Source organism: Arabidopsis thaliana, chromosome 4 (assembly GCF_000001735.4).
Source record: "Arabidopsis thaliana chromosome 4, partial sequence".
Lineage (NCBI taxonomy): Eukaryota > Viridiplantae > Streptophyta > Magnoliopsida > Brassicales > Brassicaceae > Arabidopsis > Arabidopsis thaliana.
In genome coordinates, this window is record NC_003075.7 from 8,842,972 (window position 1) to 8,859,377 (window position 16,406).

Sequence of the window (16,406 nt, forward strand, 5' to 3'; positions counted from 1 at the left end):
ATATAAAACACTATTTACTGGTGCGTTATTGTGAATCCATGTCCTAACTTTTATATTTTGTTTGTATAAATTTTTTAAATTTAATTTGTAAATTTTTGGAAATCTTATTATTTGGGTTTCAATAAAATTTTAACTTACTTTTTAAATTTGACTTTCATATATCTCATTGCTTTCCAATCAAAATTTGTCACATGTTTTTAGTTATTTGACGAAGAAAGAATTGATCGAGTATAACCCTAACCCAAATTGTTATTCATTTAATTTATTCTAACTGGTTTAAATGTTAAATAAATTATGGGATGAATTGTTTGGAATAATCCATGTTCATCAAATTTAAATTAATTGACCAATTTATACATAAATTTCTACTTCACAAATAAAAAAGAGTTAAATATGTCTACCCATGAACACAGAAATATGTTTCCTCAAAATAATTAACAGACTTTTTCTCTATTGGTCTTTCATATAAAGCTAACACTAACAGCGTTTTAGACATGAATAATACAACGCGTTATCGTAACAAATCATGTCCGTTCATGTTGCCACGTGTACATCATATTGTTAGATTAGAGGGAAATGACTCGTCGCCTTCGTCAACACAGAATATATAAATCTCAAAATTCTATAATTCGATATTTTTTCCCAGAATCAACCAGATCTGCTTTCGAAGACGAATCTAGCTATTAGCCATGGACAAACCGTACGGATACGCGAGCGTGAGCATGAGCGGCATAGATCGTTCCGCCGGAAAGGATATTGATCTTGAGATGGGAGTCGGAGAAGCGACGCTTTATCCTGGGCTAAGTTACGGCGAGAATCAGCTCCGATGGGGATTTATTCGTAAGGTCTATGGGATTCTCTCAGCTCAGCTTCTTCTTACGACGCTTATCTCCGCCGTCGTTGTTCTTAATCCTCCTGTTAACGATCTCTTGACCGGATCTCCTGGGATTCTTCTCTTCCTCTGCATCGTTCCCTTCATCTGTACGTAGATCTCGTTCTTTGGATAAGATTTTCATTTCATCTTCGTAGTTTTTCGTTGATTTGATCTGGTAATTAGGAATTCTTATGGTTAGGTCAACCTGATTCTGATTTGTGCATTTATGTCCCTTATGTTTATGCATTTCTTTTCCATTTCTCTTCATGGATTGAGTTTCTTCTCGTAACTAGATTTATATCCTTTACTGTGTTTATTATACATTTGATTGTTTAGGTATATATATGGAGGATGGATTGAACAATGTTTTATATGATGATTGACAGATTGATGCTTGGTGTGATGATATCTAGTGTGTTGGTGTTAGGATTCAGAATTGACTTTACTTGATCTTTCACTGAAACATAGAACAAAGAACAGACCAGAAACCTAAGGAGTAATTCTGGAGAATCCCTTACCCTCCTGAGCCCAAACCGACCAAAATCTTGACAACTCACAAATCTGTTATATTTCCTATTGATCCTTTTTCTTCCCTCTAACTATCTCGTCATGTAACAGCCTTGTTCTCTTTTTTCTATTGATCGTTTTTCTTTTGTCACCTTAGGGAGAATTTTCAGATAGCTTGTTCTCTATGAGTTTTGCTTTGTTGACCTCTCATTTGATGTTGGTTTACTTGCTTCAGTACTTAGTTTTGAATTTGTTAGTACTGAGTACCTTGATTTTGTGTTGCACAGTCGTACATCAGCTATTTATTTTATGTCATATTTGTTGACAAGATTTATTGCTCATGTGATTGATTACTGGGAGTTCAATTTTGTAGTAATCTGGCCTCTGCACATTTACCACCAGAAGCATCCTGTTAACCTGATCCTCCTTGCCCTCTTCACTGTTTCATTGAGTTTCACTGTTGGTGTCAGTTGTGCTATGACAGAAGGTTGTTATCTCGTTCCCTTTCATATCATCTGATTCTAACCAATAATATGTGATTTGGTTGCTGTTCCAGCCGCTTCTTAACTCACCTTATTGTCACAAAGAACAAAATTTGCCTGAAACTTGGAATAGCAAAGCCTGTAAAAGTTGTGTGTTTACTAACAATCTATTGTTCTTTCTTCTACGTGTTTTACCAGGACGAATTGTGCTACAAGCCTTGATATTGACTCTGTCTGTGGTCGGATCTCTAACCGCATACACTTTCTGGGCTGCAAAGAAGGGAAAAGACTTCAGCTTCCTTGGACCCATTCTCTTCACCAGCCTCATCATTCTTGTAGTGACCAGCTTCATCCAGGTTTGCCTCTCAGAATCCTCCCTCCTCACCTATATCACCAAACACCCAATAGTTCCACACATACATAAAACAAAGCCTTAAATTTGGTTTGCTGTCGTAATATTGCAGATGTTCTTCCCTCTTGGCCCGACTTCTGTTGCCGTATACGGAGGATTCAGTGCCTTGGTATTCTGCGGATACATAGTCTATGATACCGACAACCTCATCAAGCGTTTCACATATGACGAATACATCCTAGCATCAGTAGCTCTCTACTTGGACATCCTCAATCTCTTCTTGACCATATTGCGTATACTGAGGCAAGGCGACAACTGAAAGGCATAAAACGATGCTTCAGTGATGTGATCCAGTTTATAACTATAAGAGAATCCAAAAGCCTTTATGTGTGTATATCTGATTTCTGTTTGGAGAATTAAGTATATGATGCTATGTGGTTAAACGATTGATATAAACAAAATCAAGCAATGTCGATTTTCAACTTCAAATAAATTTGTTAATTTTGGCGGAATTTTGATGCCTTTTGTCGTATCCATTTCGATATTCTGATTGCTTAAGAGCAAAAGCAAACATTGATACCAAACGTTTGAAGATTTATTTACCATCATCGATAAATTGTTTTTACTTTGCTCTCCTTTTTTTTTAAACTCAACCATACACAAAAAAAGCGACCTCATCTTACCCACCGATCCGCCATTACAGACGAAGAAGAATTTCAACTGCAATCTCTCTCTGAACCATGAGAGGTCACGATCGGATTAACAATTGTTTGCCGGAGGAACTTATCCTCGAGATATTCCGGCGACTTGAATCGAAACCGAATCGCGACGCATGCTCCCTCGTCTGCAAGCGATGGTTATCTCTCGAGCGATTTAGCCGCACCACGCTTCGTATCGGCGCTTCGTTTTCTCCCGACGACTTCATCTCCCTCCTATCTCGTCGCTTTCTCTATATTACCTCTATCCATGTCGACGAACGTATCTCCGTCTCCCTTCCTTCCCTCTCTCCTTCCCCAGTATGTTTCTCTCATCGAAATTTTTCTGTTGAATTTGTGATCGGATCGAGCAGTTTTTGTGTAGTATCATGAATTCGATTGAAATGTTAAATTTTGTATCGATCTGGATTTGAGCTTAGTTGAGATTAGCGTTATTTGATTCTGAATTGTATTTGGATATTTGAGTTATGGTTTACACTTATCAATTATATTTGCAGAAAAGAAAACGTGGGAGGGACAGTTCGTCGCCATCGTCGAGTAAGCGGAAGAAATTGACTGATAAGACACATTCTGGAGCTGAGAACGTCGAGTCTTCCAGCTTGACTGATACGGGCTTGACTGCTCTAGCGAATGGATTTCCAAGAATAGAAAACTTGAGCTTGATATGGTGCCCTAACGTTTCAAGTGTGGGTTTGTGTTCCCTTGCTCAGAAATGCACTTCACTTAAATCTCTTGATTTACAGGTAATTTAACAGCCGTTGTCGCTTATTTAGATCTGTTAATATTCATTTCCCATATCCTCTTGATAAAAACAATAGGATCTCATATGCTTAGGATGTGGTCTTTAGGGTTGCTATGTTGGAGATCAAGGCTTAGCAGCTGTTGGAAAGTTTTGTAAGCAACTTGAAGAACTAAATTTGCGCTTTTGCGAAGGCTTAACTGATGTTGGAGTTATTGATCTTGTTGTTGGTTGTTCCAAGTCTTTAAAGTCTATCGGTGTTGCTGCGTCAGCAAAAATAACAGATTTATCTCTGGAAGCAGTTGGTTCTCACTGTAAATTACTAGAAGTTTTGTATTTGGATTCTGAATACATCCATGATAAAGGATTGATAGCGGTGGCTCAGGGATGCCACCGTTTGAAAAATCTGAAGCTTCAATGTGTTAGTGTGACGGATGTGGCTTTTGCTGCAGTGGGAGAGTTGTGTACTTCGTTGGAGCGATTGGCATTGTATAGCTTTCAGCATTTTACTGACAAGTTAGTGATCCTGTTCCGTTTAAGTGTCTTTGGATTTTTGATGAGCACAATCCAATCCTTCTAGTACCTAAATTTTCAACTATTAGAGAAGTCAGGGGATGAGGAAAATACAGGCTTTGGTCTCATCTTGTGTGCTTCTATTAGATATTGTCTTCTGAAATTATTGCCCAGTGTTGGTTAGACCATTCGAAGGACATGGAAGGACACTTGCCTTATAGAGAGACCTTTGTTTATCTTTGGGATGGCCTTGTGTAGGATGATCGTTTTACTTGATTTTTATTTTGTATTTCAGGGGCATGCGAGCCATCGGTAAAGGGTCTAAGAAGTTGAAAGATCTTACTTTAAGTGATTGTTACTTTGTGAGTTGCAAAGGTTTAGAAGCTATTGCTCATGGTTGTAAGGAACTTGAGCGTGTGGAAATTAACGGATGCCACAACATTGGTACACGTGGAATAGAGGCAATTGGAAAATCTTGCCCGTACATTTTCTTCCTTACTTTCTTTATTTCTTGTTGACAGCATCAGAGATCACTATGGGATGGATCATTGATTGAACCGTTATTTTCGGGTGTATGCAGGCGCCTCAAAGAGTTAGCTTTGTTGTATTGCCAAAGGATTGGTAATTCGGCTCTTCAAGAAATTGGAAAAGGCTGTAAATCCCTAGAAATACTTCACTTAGTAGACTGCTCTGGCATTGGAGACATCGCTATGTGCAGTATTGCTAAAGGCTGTCGCAACCTCAAGAAACTTCATATCCGCAGATGCTATGAGGTATAATCTCTCATCTCTTAAAATAAAGTATTTTCTTAATCTATTGACATAGCAACTGGTATATGCGTTTTTTCTTATATACAGATAGGAAACAAAGGAATTATATCTATTGGAAAGCATTGCAAATCACTAACCGAGCTTAGTCTCCGGTTTTGCGATAAGTAAATCCTGCAACTCGTTGAATCTTGTTTCTTAAACAGTACTGGAACAAAAGCTAATCATTTCTTTTATCTTATTCAGAGTTGGAAATAAAGCATTAATCGCCATTGGAAAAGGTTGCTCCTTACAACAACTAAACGTAAGTGGTTGTAATCAAATCAGCGATGCTGGAATAACAGCAATCGCCAGAGGCTGTCCTCAACTCACTCACCTCGACATTAGTGTTCTTCAGGTAAATAGAACTAACATTTTCTAAAAGCGTGTGTGTTTGTTTGTTATCGAGATCTCAAAGCTGGGACGTTTGATCACAAATTTCAGAACATTGGAGACATGCCGTTGGCTGAGCTTGGAGAAGGATGTCCAATGCTGAAAGACTTGGTCTTGTCTCATTGCCACCATATAACAGACAATGGTCTGAACCATCTTGTACAGAAGTGCAAACTTCTGGAGACTTGTCACATGGTTTACTGCCCAGGGATCACTTCCGCTGGAGTGGCTACAGTCGTCTCGAGCTGTCCACACATCAAAAAGGTGTTGATAGAGAAATGGAAAGTGACTGAGAGGACGACAAGGAGAGCTGGATCGGTTATCTCTTATCTATGCATGGATCTCTAGATCGTAATTTCAAGGTCAGTTTCTAAGATTTATGTTTATGTTTTCTTAATAAAAGTAATAACTTATAGTCCAAACTTATGGTGAGTCATGGTTGTTTATTGTATGTTTATGTGAACTGGTTGTACATGGATGAAAACTTTGTCGGGATACAAACATGTGCCGAAGCCGAACATTGAATTAATCAATTACACCACGGTTACCAACTACAAAACAAGCAATCTTTAGAATACACCAAGACAAAGATGGAACAGTAATAATGCATTATCAAAATAGAATATAGACAGTCAAAGACTTTTGCCTAGTATCCATTATCTTTAGTCTTCGTTACTCCCGCACCTAACTTCTCCACAAACTCCCTAAAATTCTTATCCGACGAACCTCCTGGAGCCACCGCTGCTTCCGCCTCCGCCTTCCATTTCAAAGCGTTCTTTCTCAACTCCTCTGCCTTCTCCCCAACTGTCGCTTCCAAAAGCTTCTCCGCCACTTCCTCCCTTGGCACTACCCTCTCCTCGGTCGCTCCACGGCCTAGTCTAACCCCGGTCTTGAAAACATCGATCAAATACACTGCATCAGTCACTTGATCTCCCCATTGCGGACAACAAACCACCGGAACACCTGAAGACAAAGATTCCATTGTCGAGTTCCATCCACAATGAGTCACGAAGCATGCCACTGAAGGATGAGACAAGACTTGCTCTTGTGGGCACCAATCCACAATCATCCCTTTACCTTTAGCACTACTCTCTTTAAGTTCTTGAGGCAAGACATGTGTCTCGACCTTCAGATCGTGTGGTGGAGGTCTAATCACCCACAAGAACGATAAACCCGACTTCAAAACTCCGTGAGCGATCTCTTCGATCTGTTCTTGCTTCAAATATGCAACTGTCCCGAACGAAATGTAGACAACTGACGATTTAGGCCTCGAGTCTAACCACTCGAGGCATTTATCTGTTGATTTGCAAATGTCACCGCTTACGTCAGAAGTAACTGTCCTAGCAACTTTGAAAAGCGGTCCAACGGTTTTAACCGGACAAAGACTTGACATGTAATCGATAACTTCTTGTTCCAATGAGTCAAAAGAATCGATTAGAACACAGAAGGACTTGCTCAGATTCTTGAATTGCCCAAGAATCGCTTGTCGAAAACCCGTGAACCTAGAAGAAGGATGGAGAAAGCTAGGAATCTCGTCGTTCTTCAAGACAGGAACACAAGGAAGCTTCACATCGAGCTCAGGCTCTGTTTCCGTAGGGAATGAAACAGAGCCATCTTGGTAATGGTAATAAGCAGAGAAACAAGCACAAGACTGAACCCAGAGAACCGCACAAGGAATGTTGAACTCTTCCGCCACGTGGCAGACCCATGGGATAAACGGGTTATTGATAAGACACGAGACAGGCTCGTTCGCTTCCTCGTATCTTCTCACAAGCTTAGACACTTCTCGTATCCCAACGCTCTCTAGGTGAGCAATGTACAAAGAGAAATCAGCTCTCCGGTCATCATCCTCTGCCCATTCTTCATCAAAGAACTCAAACCGGATTGAACCGGAACCAACCGGTTTAAGTTCACCGTCAACGATTTTGTTGGCTTGTCTCATTTTCTTGCCCCAAAGCTCCGTTGTAACGAAGGTAACGAGTAAACCCTTTGAAGCAATTAACTTGCCGAGACGAAGAAGAGGGTTGACGTGGCCTTGTCCTTGAAACGAGACGAGCATTACATGAATTGGGTTTGGAGATGGACAAGTTTCGAACACCATTTCTGATATGGATCCCATTTTTTTTTTCTTTTGGTGAAGTAAAGAATTATTTGTATGTTTGTGATATTCTCACATACAAAGGTTCTTAATTTATATAAAGCGTCAACGCATTTATTCAAATACAAAGGTTCTTAATATATATAAAGCGTCAACGCATTTATTCAACACCTACTTGCTCACTCTCTCTCGACCACACATCTTACTTACCATCCACGTACGTCTCAGTTTGCATTATGTGAGATTTTCTTCTTTTGTTGCAAAATTGACGTGTTAGTTTCTTGATCATAATAAGATTTTTGTAAAATGTTGTGTATAGTTGTTTTCCATGAAAATGTTTGTATCATTATACAATAGTTGTTTCTTAATCATATATTTTGTTTATATATCTCACTCATCTATATCAAAGCACGTTCAGCTCAAGATTTCGCTTGCGCAAAGAATTACGTACGTGATTCTATAAAATTGTTATTCCTTTTACCAATTATGTCTAATAAGATTATCATATGTACAATATATGTCATTTCATATATTATGATAATAACATTATTTTAGATAAAGAGTTAAAAATAAATAAATATACTGCCTTGTATTTTCAGTAAATTTAATAAGAGATTAATGAGTGATGTTGCATTATAATGTATGTTCATATATGGATAATATGCGAGCATAATTGTTTCATACTAAAAATAAGGCAACACAAGTATAGAATGTTTTATCGAATAAAGAGGAATAAAACACAAGATATAGAATTGAATTGACATAATGTGGTTTCGCATGTTGTTTTAAAAACGAGCCAACCACTTTCTGCCACATGATCAAGTGTAGTAATTTGTGATCACATCAGTACGGCAGAGTACTAATATAGGGCAGACGCAAAAATCATAATTGCGATCAATTGTGGCAAATGTAACCAACTACATTTAATGCGTTCACAATTATTAGGATTAGATTTCAAATTTGTACTCTTTGTTTGTTTAAAGCTAAAGCTATAATTAAACTGAAAATGAGGCTTTACAAAAATAAATGGGTCTAACTTTTTTCTACTGAGACAGGTCGCGTATACACAGAACATTAAAGGATCCTATACTTTGGACAGTGGACTAACAACCCTATTTTTCGTTCCGATTTTTTTTCTTCTGTTAAAACTATTTTTTGTTATGATACAAGTCCAGGCCAGTGATACGTACAATGTAGTATGGGACCTTGTGGTTATCAAAATCCATACAACCATTATGGTTTCGCACCGTCGATAGCAAAATTCAAGCTTCAGTTTCTTAGCTAACTTTACGATTTGAGTTGTTAGAAATCAAGAGTACAACAAAAAGTTTCCTACTAACTTCCTTACTACAACTTTCAAGCCGGTGGATAATTCCGAAAAATGGTTTGGTTTTATTAAATTTTCATATATATTATTATATATTTAAAAATATATACCAGTGTTATAAAGAGTATAGAATTATTCATGTGACATATAGATGATTTAATAGTAAAAGAAAAAAAAAAAGTTTCATAAAATGCTCAAATAGTTAAAAATACAGAAATTGACCAAAACTAGAAAAATGAAGCTAAAACTTTGTTCGCCTCTAGTTTGCAAGAAGAACTTGAGTTTCAAAGTGAAGATAAACCATGAGTTATATACTTATATTTGTTAAATTAAAAAAAAAAAGTCTAACTGCCAAAAGATATTACAACACGTGTCCGTACCCTACACGGTGTGTGCAATAACCAATCACTTTTAGACACACGTTCGAAACACATCAAGTAAAGATTAATGTGGTTGAAAAGCTTTTTGATGGAACAAAATTTTACATTCTTTCAAAAAAAAAAAAGATTAATGTGGTTGATCAGCATCTATCATTTTGTATATGACAATAAAACTCTGAAATATGTCTTCTACCATTCAGAATTACGGTTTTCACGATGATTTTTACTTTCATTTAATTTGCTTTTATCCTTGGATCATTGGATGAGGCTAATATTATTATTTCTTTTATTTGGGTTGTGGTTAATAATACATTTGATATGTCAATTTAAAATTAGATTTTAGGAATTTTCAGATACTGGCATTGTTCGTGAAAATGTCTCAACCAATTTTTTTGAGACTTCTTCCCTAGCTATCTAACGAGAGATGATGCCTGAGGTAATTAGTAAGCTAATTAGAGTTGATTACATGTTTTTTCGAATCTTTGAAGAGCTAACTATTTGGTAACCAAACAGTAATCGCAAGCCATTCATTCAAAGGTGATAAGAAGACAATACGTAATTATTGATTTCAGAAGTGAGAAAAAACACTTTCGAAAAATGAAATGAGATTGATACGATTTATTGACAAGAAAAAAGAAAAGGTTGTAGTGGTTAAGGTTTTTGCGGTACAACAAATAGTCGGATATTTTCGAGACATCATTATCACTAGTGTTCTCCGTTGTCTTCTCTCGTCACATGTTTCGTAACCAACTTGTCCACAAACTCTTTAAAGTTCATATCAGATGATCCACCGTCCGCCACGGCGGCCTCGGCCTCCGCCTTCCACCTCCGAGCGTTTTCTCTCAGCTCCACCGCCTTTTCCCCAACTGTGGCCTCAAGCAGCTTCTCTGCTACAACCTCCCTCGAAACAATCATCTCCTCAGCGGCTCCGCGGCCTAGTCTCACTCCTGTCTTGAAAACATCAGCCAAGTACACCGCATCAGTCACTTGATCTCCCCATTGCGGAAAACAAACAACGGGGACTCCGGCAGTTAAAGCCTCCATTGTCGAGTTCCATCCGCAGTGACTTAAGAAACAAGCAATCGCAGGATGAGCCAAGACTCTCTCTTGGGGACACCATTCCACGATTTTACCCTTTTCTTCGAGCTCTCGAGGCAAAACATGTGGTTCTACAAATGTCCCTTCCATGGGAGGCCGAACCACCCATAAGACCGACAAGCCAGAGCTCAAAACGCCATGAGCGATCTCCTCCATCTGCTCTTGCTTCAAGTTGGCTATAGTCCCAAAGGAGATGTAAACGACTGAGGATGGTTCTCTTGAGTCAAGCCATTCCATGCAGTCACTCGCTGGCTCGGATATATCTCCCTTAACGTCAGAACTCAAGGTTTGAGCCATCTTGAAGAGCGGACCGACAGGACTGATGATGGCTTGAGGACAAAGTTGTGACATGTGGTCCATGATGTCTTTTTCTAGTTCGCGAAAAGTGTCGATGAAAAGATAGAAAGACTTGTGGTTTTCGAATCTCTTTAACTGGTCTAAAATGATATCTCCAAAAGCTGTATACGGAGACGAAGGGTGAAGAAAGCTTGGGATCTCGTCATGCTTTAACAATGGCAAGCAAGGGATTTCAACGCTGATGTCCGGCTCGGTTTTGGTCGGGAACTTAACTAACCGGTGGTGGTAATAGTAATAAGCCGTGAGACAAGCACAAGACTGGACCCATAGAACAGCCGAAGGGATGTGAAGCTCCTCGGCGACATCACATACCCATGGGACAAAAGCGTTGTTTATGAGACACGTCACCGGCTCCTTGTTATATCTCTTAACGAGATTCTTGATCTCTTGTTTTCCGACAGCTTCAAGGTGTGGTCGGAAGGCATCGAAGTCGAATCTTTTTTCATCGTCGTCGGCGAAGCCGTCAGAGAAGAACTCAAACCGGATGAAACCTAGACCGACCGGTTTGAGCACACCGTCTTGAATCTTGTTGGCTTGACGCATCTTCTTGCCCCATGGCTTCTCTGTGGTGACAAAGGTGACGAGTAAGCCTTTAGAGGCTATGAGCTTTCCGAGACGAAGTAGAGGGTTTACGTGACCTTGGCCGGGGAAAGATACGAGCATCACATGAGTATGACGAGACGGGTCCATGGATTTCTAGTTTCTTTAAGAACTAGAAAGTGGTTTTGTTTTCTTTACACTATCAAATTTATGTGAACACCTAAAACAAAATATCAAAAGAAAGTAACAAAACGAGTGGCAAAAACATACACTTCTCTTCTTCTTTGTCTTTTACTCTTCGTCGAATCTTGGACGATCTCTATTCTGAGTCCATGTATAGTACATATCCCTTTCCAGTGCTTTCCATCAATTATAAAGGGAAATATTTTTTTTATCTTTTTATGTATGTTTGTTTATATACTAGGATTTGACCCATATGAAATTACTGAAAAGAAAAATTCTTTTAATTATTAGATATTTTACAATTTGAATGGTATCATATTTTTCTAGGTTTTAGATACTTTTGATTTTTTTTTTAATTATTATTAACATTGGCTCCCATTTTCAGAAATAAAAATGGAAAATATTTTAGGCTCTAAGATTATATTATAGGTTCCATGATCAAGATACCGTATTTTCTATATAACTGCCGAAATTCACTAACGAAAGATTATAATAGTATAAACGGAAGAGAGAATATAATAGAGAGCAGTAATGAAACACAGAAAAGAATCTGTATATTCTCTTAGATCTGAAATGTACGAGAAGATGTAAAATAAATAGAGGACTAAAATCTAGCTGTTACAAAAGGAGATGAGTTGCATGAAGGAGAGAGAAGGCGTCCATCAGGCATGGAGGAGAGATAACACTCCAATAAATTCTTGCAGACTAGATAGAGCCGTTACCAGACTTAGACTTCACACACTTGGACAAACTTCACCAATCGTACCGTAGTCCGCCTTTTATGTTTTTTTGGTCATTTCTTGAGTTTTGTACATGTTCAAGGCACTTATGCGGGGTTTTGATGTTTTCTAGCGTTATTAGGCTTATCCGGATCAAGAATGTTCGAGAGGAGAAGCATCAACCAAGGGACCAATCCATCCAAGGCGTAGATCGATCAGTCCAGCATTTTCGTCGAATCTTGGAAGATCACTCTTTTCTTAGTCCATACATATCCCTTTCCATTGGTTTCCATCAGTTATAAAGATGAACATTTCAACTTTGTATGTATGCTTGTTTATATACTAAGACTTCAATCATAATCAATCTCTAAAAAAAAAAAAAACTTTTAACTTCGAGATTTTATAATTTTAATGGTACCATATTATTCTGCTTATTCATTTAAAAAAAATATTGTTTACCATATCATTTTTCTAAAACAAAAAATAAATCTATATAATAATAAAAATTCGAATAAATGCTTTTTGCAATTGTGAACAATTGTGTCTTTTTTTGGCAAAAAAAATTACGGTTTTTTTTTAAATAGAAAGTTGCAATCCAAATTAATATCTTCTACAGTTTTATCTTTTTATTGTAATTTTTCATAAACGGTAATAACAATTTAATTGACTCATTGCAATATTTTAGTTTTTACAAGAATAATTACAACTTTAGGTTTATTTATAAATAATTAACAATTGCAGCTCTACATAAATTATTATTTTAATTTCTAAAATATAATTAAATGAAATTTTATATCCGGATATGATCTTGTAGAGCCTGAAATTTTAGTACGCACCACCACAATTTAGATGAAACATGTTATCATATCAGTGTAACGCTCCAAAAATTTTAAAATATTTTTTTTATGATATTTATTAAAATAAAATAAGTAAAAATATAAAGTAAATGTCATCTTTAAATACAAACCATAGTTTTGCCTTCTCACTTCAATGTTCCATCTAAAAATAATTAATGCATCACAAGTAGAGTAAATAAGTCCTTCTTTTGAAGATTTAGATGTATCAAAAATTGCCAAGTCTAAATAATAGCAACCACATGGTGTATTAAATACTCTTTAATTGATATCAGTCAATCTCTTTTATATCTTTTTTTTTTTTTTTTTTTTTAGATCCATTGTCATTGACTCGTTGTATTGTCTTTTCACATTAATCAAAGGCCCAATTAAGAATAATCAGTGTACATACCACAAAAATAGATTAACAAGTTTTTTACGATGATCAAAAGGGTAACAAAGCAGTTTTTACCCTGATTAATTAACTGAATCAACGGAAACATTCGTACATTGGATAATAAGAGACATAGACTATTTATGGTTAGCATCTAAATTACTTACAGTCAAGAATAAGATTTTGTCTTCCGATTTCCAATAATCACAGATTTGATCTCATATCGTTAACGTAGCTATCAATTAAATTTATCCCGAATTTGTGACTGATGTAATGTATAACACGTAGCTAGGTAATGATAACAACTTGCCTAATTAATGTGCTTGCATTACCGGAACAAATTCCTTAATCATTTCCTCATATAGTTTTCATTGCTGTCTTGACCAATTTGTCACAAAATGTTGTTAGTTGTACTATTATATAACACCAAGAGAATATATTTTCGAGTACTTATTATTCTCTTTGTTTATTACCTCTTATAAACACTTTTCAATTGTTTGATTCGTTTGCAATCTCAAATCTAGTTACATCTCAATTTTCGAATGCCTTTTGTAATGTTTATGAAAAAGATACCTACAACTAATTTTGTTGGTCAATGTATAATATCCAGATGGTGGTATTATGGACCATTTTCAACTAAATGATCCTAAACCTTGGGTCAAATGTCCCCCTAACCATATTTTGTATCCGTGCCATCATCATAGATTCAACATAAAATTGTTCACTTTATATCGATGCATACAATTTAGTACATATTAAACAATTAAAAATCGTAATCCGGTAATAACAAGTATCAATATGATATTTACGACTTACACGACATTATTAATGTTTGTCATTGTCTTGACATCAACCAACTTGTCAACAAACTCTTGAAAATTCCTTTCCGATGTTCCACCGTAAGCCACGGCAGACTCCGCCTCCTCCTTCCACCTCCGAGCGTTTTCTCTCAGCTCCACCGCCTTCTCTCCAACGGTGGCCTCAAGCAGTCGCTCAGCAACCTCCTCCCTTGGAACAATCCTCTCATCGGAAGCTCCACGGCTGAGTCTCAATCCTGTCTTGAAAACATCAATCATGTACACCGCATTTGTCACCTGATCTCCCCACTGCGGGAAACAAATAACGGGAACTCCTGAAGTTAAAGCCTCCATGGTTGAGTTCCATCCACAGTGACTTAAGAAGCAAGCAACCGCAGGATGAGCCAAAACTTTCTCTTGTTGACACCATTCCACAATCTTCCCTTTCTCTTCAAGCTCTAGAGGCAAGACATGCGGTTCTATGGCTAAGCCTTCTAAGGGAGGCCGCAAAACCCATAAGCAGGACAACCCGGAGTTGAGAATGCCGTGAGCAATCTCGTCGATCTGGTTTTGCTTCAAGAAAGCCAAAGTCCCAAAAGAGATGTAAACAACGGAGGATGGTTCTCTCGAGTCAAGCCACTCTATGCAGTCACTATCTGGCTTGGAGATGTCTCCCTTGATGTCAGACCTTATGGTTTTAGCCATAGTAAAAAGCGGACCGATGGGGTTGAAGTTGACTTGAGGGCAGAGCTGGGACATGTGGTCAATGGTATCTTTTTCAAGTTCTTGAAAAGTTTCGATGAGAACAGAGAAAGGCTTGTGAAGTCGCTTGATCTGCTCTAAAATGGTACCTCCTATAGAGGACAGCGGAGAGGAAGGGTGAAGAAAGCTAGGGATCTCGTCATGCTTCAATGTTAATGGCTTGAAAGGGACGTCAACGGTTATTTCCGGCTCGGTTTCGGTCGGAAACTTAACTAACTGGTGGTGGTAATAGTAATAAGCGGCGAGGCAAGCACAAGACTGGACCCAAAGAACAGCTGATGGGATTTGAAGCTCCTCGGCTATGTCACAAACCCATGGAACAAAGGCATTATTTATGAGACATCTCACTGGTTGCTTCTCATATTTCTTGACAAGATTCTTGATCTCTCGTTTTCCGGAAACTTCAAGTGATTTTTGTAACAAATCAAAGTCTTCTTTGTAGACAAATCCATCCTCGAAGAACTCGAACCGGAGAAAACCTAGCCCGACCGGTTTGAGCACACCGTCTTGAATATTGTTGGCTTGACGCATCTTCTTGCCCAATGGTTCCTCTGTGGTTACAAAGGTGACGATTAAGCCTTTAGAGGCAATGATCTTTCCGAGACGAAGAAGAGGGCTTATGTGACCTTGCCCTGGGAATGATACGAGCATCACATGAGGTAACGACGATTCCATCTCCATATTTTTTTTTTTGTTGGTAAAACTCAAAAAGAAGTTTTTGTCTTCTTTACAATATTTCCAATTTAGATACCTCGATTTATGGAAGGTTGGGTAGAGAGGCCTTTCCACGGCGTGCTATTTTTTTATACAAATATTGATAATAAATGTAGAAAAATATCATAAAATACAGCATAGACATAGGGGAAAAATGTCAATTAATCCCCCAACTTTCAAAAAATGGCCATTTTATACATCAACTTCGTATGCGGCCGTTTAAATCATGAATTTAACGTTGACTAATTTTAAAAACGTGATTATTCGTTGACCAGGCCAAAGCAGACATGTCGTTATCAGTCATTAACGGAACTTCTAACGTCCGTTATCATCCGTTAACAACTTTATTAGTCAAGTTTTAAATTGTGGCCATTTTAAACATCAAGTTCATATGTGGCCATTTAAAACATGAACTAAACGTTGACTACCATTTAAAACATGAAAAATTCGTTGACCAAACCAAAATAAACATGTTGTTATCATTCATTAAAAGAACTTATAACATTCGTAAATTTATAAGTTTTTAGTCAATTATTAAAAAGATAATAATAAGACAAAACAAAATTATAGATACAATTTTAGAAAAAAAGCGTAAAATTAAGAAAAAACAAAAACTAGAAGAGAAGTTTTTATAATGATTATAATGATATTAAAGTCCTTGAGCAGATGACCTACTTGATTTATTTTTCAACGATTACCTGCTCTGGTTATAATGGTATTATAAACCACGAGATTAGCGACTTCATAATCAACCAATATAAGAACTCTCTTATGATAGTATTAAACATAATGTTTAACGGTTGACCAAAAACAAAAATTAAC

At 37.3% G+C, this 16,406-nt stretch overlaps 5 protein-coding genes across 5 annotated transcripts; 2 read left to right on the forward strand and 3 right to left on the reverse strand.

The window, feature by feature from the left end:
• Positions 1–547: 547 nt before the first annotated feature.
• Positions 548–2,839, forward strand: AT4G15470 (Bax inhibitor-1 family protein). Its single transcript, NM_117636.3, has 4 exons — positions 548–981; positions 1,755–1,868; positions 2,062–2,219; positions 2,328–2,839. Exons 1-4 carry the CDS (start codon positions 690–692, stop codon positions 2,532–2,534), a joined length of 771 nt encoding a protein of 256 aa, NP_567466.1. The 5' UTR covers positions 548–689; the 3' UTR covers positions 2,535–2,839.
• A 1-nt stretch (position 2,840) lies between these two features.
• AT4G15475 (F-box/RNI-like superfamily protein) lies at positions 2,841–5,898 on the forward strand. Its single transcript, NM_117637.5, has 8 exons — positions 2,841–3,231; positions 3,429–3,674; positions 3,780–4,186; positions 4,479–4,664; positions 4,764–4,956; positions 5,041–5,117; positions 5,197–5,347; positions 5,434–5,898. The coding sequence occupies exons 1-8, from the start codon at positions 2,956–2,958 to the stop codon at positions 5,728–5,730; spliced, it is 1,833 nt and encodes a 610-aa protein (NP_567467.1). The 5' UTR covers positions 2,841–2,955; the 3' UTR covers positions 5,731–5,898.
• UGT84A1 (UDP-Glycosyltransferase superfamily protein) lies at positions 5,830–7,545 on the reverse strand. The gene has a single exon (NM_117638.3). The coding sequence runs from the start codon at positions 7,499–7,501 to the stop codon at positions 6,029–6,031; it is 1,473 nt and encodes a 490-aa protein (NP_193283.2). The 5' UTR covers positions 7,502–7,545; the 3' UTR covers positions 5,830–6,028.
• Positions 7,546–9,684: 2,139 nt separating this feature from the next.
• UGT84A3 (UDP-Glycosyltransferase superfamily protein) lies at positions 9,685–11,735 on the reverse strand. Its single transcript, NM_117639.3, has one exon. It carries the CDS (start codon positions 11,330–11,332, stop codon positions 9,893–9,895), a length of 1,440 nt encoding a protein of 479 aa, NP_193284.1. The 5' UTR covers positions 11,333–11,735; the 3' UTR covers positions 9,685–9,892.
• Positions 11,736–13,990: 2,255 nt separating this feature from the next.
• Positions 13,991–15,707, reverse strand: UGT84A4 (UDP-Glycosyltransferase superfamily protein). Its single transcript, NM_117640.4, has one exon. It carries the CDS (start codon positions 15,549–15,551, stop codon positions 14,124–14,126), a length of 1,428 nt encoding a protein of 475 aa, NP_193285.1. The 5' UTR covers positions 15,552–15,707; the 3' UTR covers positions 13,991–14,123.
• Positions 15,708–16,406: the final 699 nt, after the last annotated feature.

Bases quoted from the DNA above. Each gene is read 5' to 3' on its own strand.
- AT4G15470 (NM_117636.3), top strand. From the start codon at position 690: ATGGACAAACCGTACGGATACGCGAGCGTGAGCATGAGCGGCATAGAT. The intron at 982-1,754 runs GTACGTAGATCT...TCAATTTTGTAG, and splicing joins CTGCATCGTTCCCTTCATCT to TAATCTGGCCTCTGCACATT. The intron at 2,220-2,327 runs GTTTGCCTCTCA...GTAATATTGCAG, and splicing joins TAGTGACCAGCTTCATCCAG to ATGTTCTTCCCTCTTGGCCC.
- AT4G15475 (NM_117637.5), top strand. From the start codon at position 2,956: ATGAGAGGTCACGATCGGATTAACAATTGTTTGCCGGAGGAACTTATC. The intron at 3,232-3,428 runs GTATGTTTCTCT...TTATATTTGCAG, and splicing joins CTTCCCTCTCTCCTTCCCCA to AAAAGAAAACGTGGGAGGGA. The intron at 4,957-5,040 runs GTATAATCTCTC...TCTTATATACAG, and splicing joins ATATCCGCAGATGCTATGAG to ATAGGAAACAAAGGAATTAT.
- UGT84A1 (NM_117638.3), bottom strand. From the start codon at position 7,501: ATGGGATCCATATCAGAAATGGTGTTCGAAACTTGTCCATCTCCAAAC.
- UGT84A3 (NM_117639.3), bottom strand. From the start codon at position 11,332: ATGGACCCGTCTCGTCATACTCATGTGATGCTCGTATCTTTCCCCGGC.
- UGT84A4 (NM_117640.4), bottom strand. From the start codon at position 15,551: ATGGAGATGGAATCGTCGTTACCTCATGTGATGCTCGTATCATTCCCA.